This window comes from Fukomys damarensis, unplaced genomic scaffold (assembly GCF_012274545.1).
Source record: "Fukomys damarensis isolate Sample0158 unplaced genomic scaffold, DMR_v1.0_HiC HiC_scaffold_2, whole genome shotgun sequence".
NCBI lineage: Eukaryota > Metazoa > Chordata > Mammalia > Rodentia > Bathyergidae > Fukomys > Fukomys damarensis.
This window is the reverse complement of record NW_022900914.1, coordinates 9,056,435-9,063,990: the sequence shown is the minus strand read 5'-3', so window position 1 is coordinate 9,063,990 and position 7,556 is coordinate 9,056,435. Positions and strand designations below refer to the sequence as shown.

Here is a 7,556-nt window from a genome sequence, read left to right as displayed (position 1 = left end):
AAAAAAAAAAAAAAAAAAAGAAAAAAGAAAAAACAATTAACTGAAAATCAGGGACAAACTCAAAAATGGAATATGATATAGCAGTCAAAGAATAAGGTTCTAAGTATCAATACAGACAAGTCTCATTAACTTAAAACTAAGCAAAAAAAGCAAGGTGAAAATGAAAATATGCACTACAATATTATTTGTATAAACCTTTTGAACACATAAAATAATCACATATTTACAGATACATTTGTATATAATGAATATTTAATGTACGAAGCCACTCACAGGGAGAAAGAGGAATGAGATCAACAAAGAATAAAGAAAAGGAAATGAGATGGAAAAACCATATCTACATACTAAAGTAATAAAAACTGTCCATCTTCAAAAATTAAACTTCTGCCTCCCAGGACAGCAGCTTCCTTCCAGACACAAGACTAATAAAGGCAGGTTCGGCCCGCCAGCCCTAGAGACCAGTGCAGCCAAACTGAGATCAGTCTTCAAAGCTTCCCAGCAATCATCTTTTTAAACTGTTCTATGTAGTAATCAAGTACTTATACTGAGTATCTATTTTTAACTCAGTAATGAAATGCGGAACATGGACCAAAAATGCAACAGGTAGTTGTGGAAAGAAGAGATGTCACAGCAGATGCCCCAAACACAGCCATGTGCCAGTAAGGTTGAGTCACTGCGATATGCTGAAAAAAGATCTTGAAGCTCAGCTGCCACAGGTTGCAGTGAGCTCTCTCTGCTTTCCTCCCGTTATCCTTGCCAGGCATCACTCCAGAATGCTGAACAGACACTTCGATATCATCAAGATGACAAAAATCACTAAAAATGACAAAATATGGCAGCCTACAAATAGCACATGCTTGTGATCAAAGTAACACGGAACAGGGAATTAATAAACATTCAGTAAACTCATAAAATAATTCTTCCAAATCAATAATCTGGCCCCTTCAGATCTCAGTATCTATTTTACCTAAAAGAGTAAAGCCAATACTGTAAGATGCTATATGTAACTTGAAAAATACCAACTCATTTGTCAGGGAAAATTACTAAAAAGATTGTATGCAACAGAATTTAAGAACTACATTACCAGGCCAATAAATGTCCTTTCAAGCCACCAGAACAAACCACTCTGATCCTCAAATGCAAGAACGTCCCTCAAAAAGCACCTTGGTCATTCATTTCATATTATATGTGAAAGACACCACGGCAGACCTGAAGGAGGTATAAAAATAAATTAAACAAGAACTCTGTCCTTAAGATACTGATGGCTTAGAGCCAGAGTTTAGAAACATAGTTTTCAATAAGGTAGAAATTCTATAGGTTCTGTAGAGGAAAAAAAAGGATGAAATGCTATTGAAAAAAAAAAGAATTTTGTGATCTGATCCCAATGACTTCAATCAGAGGTACAGTTTATCTAAAAGTTCTTTGTAATTCAGGCAGTCCAAACCTGTATCTAGCTTGTCTATAACAATCTGGGAAATCCAGACTGAGTGAATCCTAACCATGATTTCCAATTCACCATCCCTATATCCTACCACCATTTATAAGTTAGAAACCCCATGTAAGCATCTGGCCTGTTGCTTGAATACCTGGCACAAAGTTCTAAACCTGTAAAAAAATCAAAGGTCAATTTCCAATCCCTGACCATCCTAAGGTTAGTTTTTAAAGCCCCTAACATGTATAGTTAACTTTTATATTCAAAACAGCAACAACAAAAAAGTTAATTACCTTCTAACAACTGCACCAGAGTTTTCTATCACATTCTCTTTTTTTTTTATTGGGCATGGCGGCTCATGTTCATAATCCCAGCACGCTGGGAGACTAAGGCAGGAGGATCACAAATTCAAGCCCACCCTGAGCAACTCAGCAATTTTCTTTTTCCAGTACAAGGATCGAACTCAGGACCTTGTACTTGCAAGGAAGGAGTTGCACCACTGAGCTAAAATCCCTGGCCCCCAACTCAACAATTTAGTAAAACCCTACCTCAAAATTTAAAATCTAAAAGGAAATGATGGTATAGCTCAGTCAGTGTGAATCCTCAGTACCAGAAAAAAAAAATCCATACTACCATAAAAAATAAAAAAGAACAATGTATGCCTACCACTAGCAAAATGACTACAAAGAGTACGTGGGTATAAGTATTTGATTAATGAAATTGAAGACAATGCGATCTTGTAAAAAGCACCATACTATTGCAAAGTGTCTTAGTCCTGTTTATTTTACTACTGAAGAACAAATCTCTACCCTCATATCCAAGTGTTCATTCCACTTAGTCAAAAGACAGAAAGATTTATACAAGGAAAAAGAGGCCAACAAGGAAACCTAAAAAGAATATCAAGAACAAAACTTCCAGGAAGAAACAGTGATGGGAATATGTCAAAAGGTCACAAAAGCCACTTGCTAGAGCTCCAATGGCAAAAGCTAGAACTAGACGACAACAACAAAACGATGACAGTACAGCTGCTCTTAGGCTTACAGTGGGGTCACATCCCCATAAAGCCCTCAGAAACTGAAAATCTCGGAATACACCTAAGCTACCGAGCACCAGAGCTTAAAACACAGTACACTGGCTGTAGCATGTCAGTGGTTTCCCCTCATGACTGGCCGCTCCCTGTCACCGTTCAGGCCACAAGTTACAGGCCTGAAGAAAGGTCAAAGTTCAACATTCAAGTACAGCTTCCACTGACTTTCGCATCACCTTGAAGTCAAAAAGTCCTAAGTTGAACCATCATAAGCCACAGACTGTCTGCTCTTGAATTCTAACCCACAGGATAAATGAATACCTAAAAATTCATACTGACATAAACAAATGACTGAGCATTATATTTACTAAGTGAATAATCAAGGGGAAAAAGACAGTGCTTCCTTACAATGGGATTCAAATTTTAAAATGTGGAAGAAATGAAGGAAACAGAAAATCAGTCTTAGACAAGCCCCAGAGTAGTAACAAGTACAGACAAGAGCTGTCAGTGGACGTTAAAATTAATGGACAAAAGTATGCTGAGAAAATGGACAAAAGCATAGTCTTGTTGCTCCATAAGACCCTAATTACAAAGGAAGTCAGATCAGTTTACTATGAAAAACACCTGGTTCATATAATCTTAACTAGGTGATCAAAGTTAACATACCAGTAAAAAGGCACAGAACATCATGAATGCCCTGTCCTAATGCACTGAGATCTAAAGTATGCATGGGAGGAAACGTATTTCTCCCCCTAAGGAAAGGAAAATATTAGATAAACCCATATGGAGGGACATTTTAGAGAATGCTCTTAAAGAGTGTCAACGTCACTAAGGACAAAGAAACTAAGGAATTGTCATCGACTAGGCAGACTTAAGAAGACCTCACAACTAAATGTAATTTACATGTGGACTGGATCTTGCACCCAAAAAAGGACATGAAAGGGAAAACCAGCAATACTCAAATAGGACCTATAGACAATATTGAAAGAATGTTGATTTGCTATTGTACTTTTCTAAAAAAGTAAAATCCAATTTTATTCCAAAGTAAGATATTTTTCAATGCATCATTTCTAAGTATGAGGTCTTGGTGTTTCAACCTCACTGTGAGAATGACTCATTTTGGTTAGCTATTATAATTTTCATATTAAGAGAAATTATCAAGTGATGTCAGATGCAAAATCTCAAACTGAACTCTTATCGTGTATTCTGGATTGCAGTAAACAAGAAAGCAAGCCAATGAATGAAAAACACACTGGGTGAAATCCACATGGCACACCGTTCACAAAGAGATAAGCCAGAAACAGAATGCAAATTCTGGCCATAAAGTAATGGCCTGCATGGGCCGGGGATTTAGCTTAGGGGTTTGGTGGCCTGCCTTGCAAGCTCAAGGACCCGAGTTCAATCCCCGGTAACAAAAAAAAAAAAAAAAAAAAGTAATGGCCTGCAACACAAAATAACATGAGTTATAAACTGTCAAGAACTAAATAAAGCAAATGGAATCGGGCGGGGGACATGGCTTAGCGGTAGACCACTTATTTAGTACGCATGAAGTCGTGGGTTCAATCCCAGCCCACACACAAAAAAAAATTGTATATATCACTGAATCATGTGAGAAGATCATGACCTAATCAGTTTCTGTGGGATATAATTTTTATGTCTAGCACGAGAGATTTACTGTTAGCTAAAGGTTGAATTGTTTCTGGCTCAAGCACTGAATTAGTTCTTATACATACCCAGATTTCAAGTCCGTTATCCTCAAACAGTTTGTAGCATCCAGTCCCACTTTTCCATTGCGGACCACGCTAGATACGAATGGGGAGAGCATGGGAGAAATTCGGTTCAAGGCCACTTCTGGGGACATTTCGACTTGACTTGTAAGTCACCACTAAAAACAAGAGGAAACAACGGTAATAAAAGTTTATAAAGGCCAGCCTGATCAACTTAGGAAGTCCCTGACTTACAAGGAAAAAAATAATAGTAATAAAAAATGAAACAAAAAATAAATAAAGCTGTTCTGTCTTACAACTAACTGGCTCTGCTACTTTGGCTGAAATCAAGAGGCCTTCACTAATGCTCTTCCCCTGACCTACAAAATACACCACTGGGTTGGGAATCCCTCAAGGTCTAAGAACTTCATGATAATAACACATAAAATTCAAGAACAAGCAAATCTGCTTGTAATTATTACTAGAAATTATTTGCTGCTGATGTACTTCCCTCGATAGAGGTCTCTCTAGAGTACAACTACCTGCTTATGTGAGCTCTCTCCTGCAGGGAACGTATCTTGAGTCTCTCTTGTTTAACAAAAGTACGTGACACACAATAAGCATTCAATAACATTTTTTAATGAATGAACAAGGTCACAAAAGCTAGAGAAATATTTATGAGTTGAGAAAACATATGCCCTCAAATGAAACTGATAGGGGAATAAATATAGCAAAAATTGAAGAATAAATGTGGCAAAAATCTAACGAACTACAAAATACAGACCTATTCAAATATTAAACAGCAAAGAGTAACATAGATCCTTTAGTCTTTGCCTTTAAGGTACTAGGAAATTTTTATTCTTGAAAATACAATGCAAAACCAGTAAGTCATATATAAATTACTTAGAAACTTATGGGGCTGGAGGTAGTATGAATTCTTCTTAATAGATTTTTAAATGAAAGCCTCCAATTTCAGAGGTGAAAAAGTTGATTCAAATTACCATTTTCTTCCTCAATCTGAATGGACAATCCCATATCAAAAACAAATTAAGGCAGTTACAACTGCAAATAACTAATGTCCTGGTGCTAGGTTTCAGTTGTTATACCACGTAACAACTTACAAGTCCCTGCTAAAACAAATGTGCAAAACTAGCACTTGTTTTAAGTAACCATTTCAGAGAGTAATAAAAGACTGCAGTGAGCATTCAAAAACTAGTAACGTTTGAAAGTATATAGTGATAACACCCAGGAATACCTTTGCAGTGGTAACTGCTTTACACTGTAGCTCCCAAATCATCTTTTTTTGCAAATATAAAGCGAGCTCCTCTCCTGGCCCCTTAGCAGGTGACTTCCCCCACCATTCTAATATATCATCACAAGGTAAGAATAAACATTTCATATACTGTACTATCAGTTGTAAAAATCATGTGCAGCCAGGCACAGGGGCTATAATCCCAGCACCCTGGAAGACTTGAGGCAGGAGGATCTTAAATTCAAGCCCAGCAAGGGCAATTGAGTGACTCAGCAAGACTTTGTCTCAAAAATAAAAAGGGCTGGGAATTATGGCTTCCATTGCAGTTGCTCTTTACAACCTGGGTAATAAGGCAGATATTTTAATTCCCATCTTACAAGTGATATAGGTAACTTTTAGTTTCCTTTTGAATAGTATACTAAGCCATATTATTGTTTTGAAGACAGGGTGTTTATTTTCCTACTTTTATTTATGTCCATTGCTGTCAATTCCTGAAGGGATGCTTATCTAGATCATATGAAAACACTAATACACATTTCACAAAAAAAGCAAAAGGACTTCACATTATGAAATTATTCTTTGGTGCTTCCCCCCCCACCAAAAAAAAAAGAAAAAAGAAAGCAAGCAAAAGCAATACATTCTCAATATCTACTATCAGCTCCATATTACTCATCCCTCCCTATAACGTCATTTTCTCCCAACAACTCTGTTCCTTGGTGAATTCTGTTCCTATTTTACAGTTAAGAAAACTAGGGCCAGGGATTTAGCTCAGTGGTTCCGGCGCCTGCCACACAAGCACAAGGGCCTGAGTTCCGATCCCTGGTACCAAAAAAGAAAACTAAAAATTTAAATCCAGACCTCCCTTAAAAGTCCACTATTCTTAGCTCCCTCTCAAGTAAACATTAATAACTTTAGTGACTGAAGAGGAAAGCATCAAGGTGATTTTTTTAGCATACATCATGCAAAATGAAGTTATATTAAACAAATGATTGCTCCACAATTAGAAATAAACTATACTGCTGAAGTTGGCCTGAATGATTCACTAGCTGCCCCAAGGCAAACCATACTAAAGGTGACAACAACCTATTTGAATTCAGCAACTGTCACAATTCTGTAATGACACCGGGAGGGAATGAGCTGATGTCTTTATTTTCAAAACAGCCATAATGCTATCTTTTGACAGTGCAAGATCTCACTCAGCATTAAATGTTTCAATAATAGAGATGTGAATTTTCTGACAAAGTGGGGAAAATATTGAATACTGATTTCAGAATCACAGATCACTGAATAGCCAACGATGATGATTCCCTTGGTGCAGCGAAGAGGGACACAATGAGGAGGGTATCCAATAATACATGGCAGCCCTGTGATACATCACGGAGAAGCAGAAATTGGGGGTGGCTAGACTGCCTTGAATGCCAGCTCTGCAATTTGTATTTCCTGGGTTTTGACGTACTACAGAAGGAAAATGCAAAAATACAATTTTTACAAAGGTCTGCGGCCCAAAAATAAAGTAAAGTACGGTCTTTCAGTGGGCTGCCTGGGGAAAACAAAGACGTCTGAAGCACTGTCCAGGCTCTCGCAATTAGGATAGGATGACAAACACGGAAACATGCGCCCGGTTGACGTCACGGAACGGAAAGGGGTGGCCTCCTGCTGCGTCACGTCAACGTCATACAGCGCACGAGGGAAGTTACACAGGGGACGCAATTTCTCCAAGGGGCAACATCAGGAAAAGCAAATCGGTTCAGGCCCAAAAATAATCGTCCCTCCCCCGGGGAACATCTGAAAGGGGACACTCTCCCCTCGAAACTGTACCATCCCCTTATTAAGCAGAAAAGAGGGATGATCCTGTGGGCTTAATCAGGGACCAAAGGGTGAGCCAGATGAGGAGAAAGACGACTCTGGCCTTGAGTGCTCGTTCTTGAAGGGACTACCGTGATGAGCATGAGAAGGGCATCTTTGAAATGGTGGCCTTCTCTAGAGAAAGAAGAGGCGAACCCACTGGCCATTTTAAACCGTGATTCTCTGAGCCACCTGTGCGATTCGGGATCCAACCTCCCCGCACCAGCCCCAGTCCAGGTACCTGGAACTTAGTCCGATCAGTAACCGGTAACCAGCGACTACGTGGGGTACAGG

At 38.6% G+C, this 7,556-nt stretch overlaps 1 protein-coding gene across 2 annotated transcripts in view; it reads right to left on the bottom strand.

Annotated features, from left to right (window-relative positions):
• Positions 1–7,556, bottom strand: part of Babam2 (BRISC and BRCA1 A complex member 2) — a 471,740-nt gene that overhangs the window by 360,797 nt on the left and 103,387 nt on the right. Inside the window, exons 1-2 of one of the 2 annotated variants that reach the window (XM_010604713.3) lie at positions 7,504–7,556; positions 4,193–4,344 (exon numbers count right to left, since the gene is read on the bottom strand). In XM_010604713.3, the coding sequence (XP_010603015.1) occupies positions 4,193–4,320 (128 nt within the window). In that variant the 5' untranslated portion in view covers positions 4,321–4,344; positions 7,504–7,556. The remainder of the gene's footprint in view (positions 1–4,192; positions 4,345–7,503) is intronic. The other variant, XM_010604714.3, reaches the window with a different exon arrangement.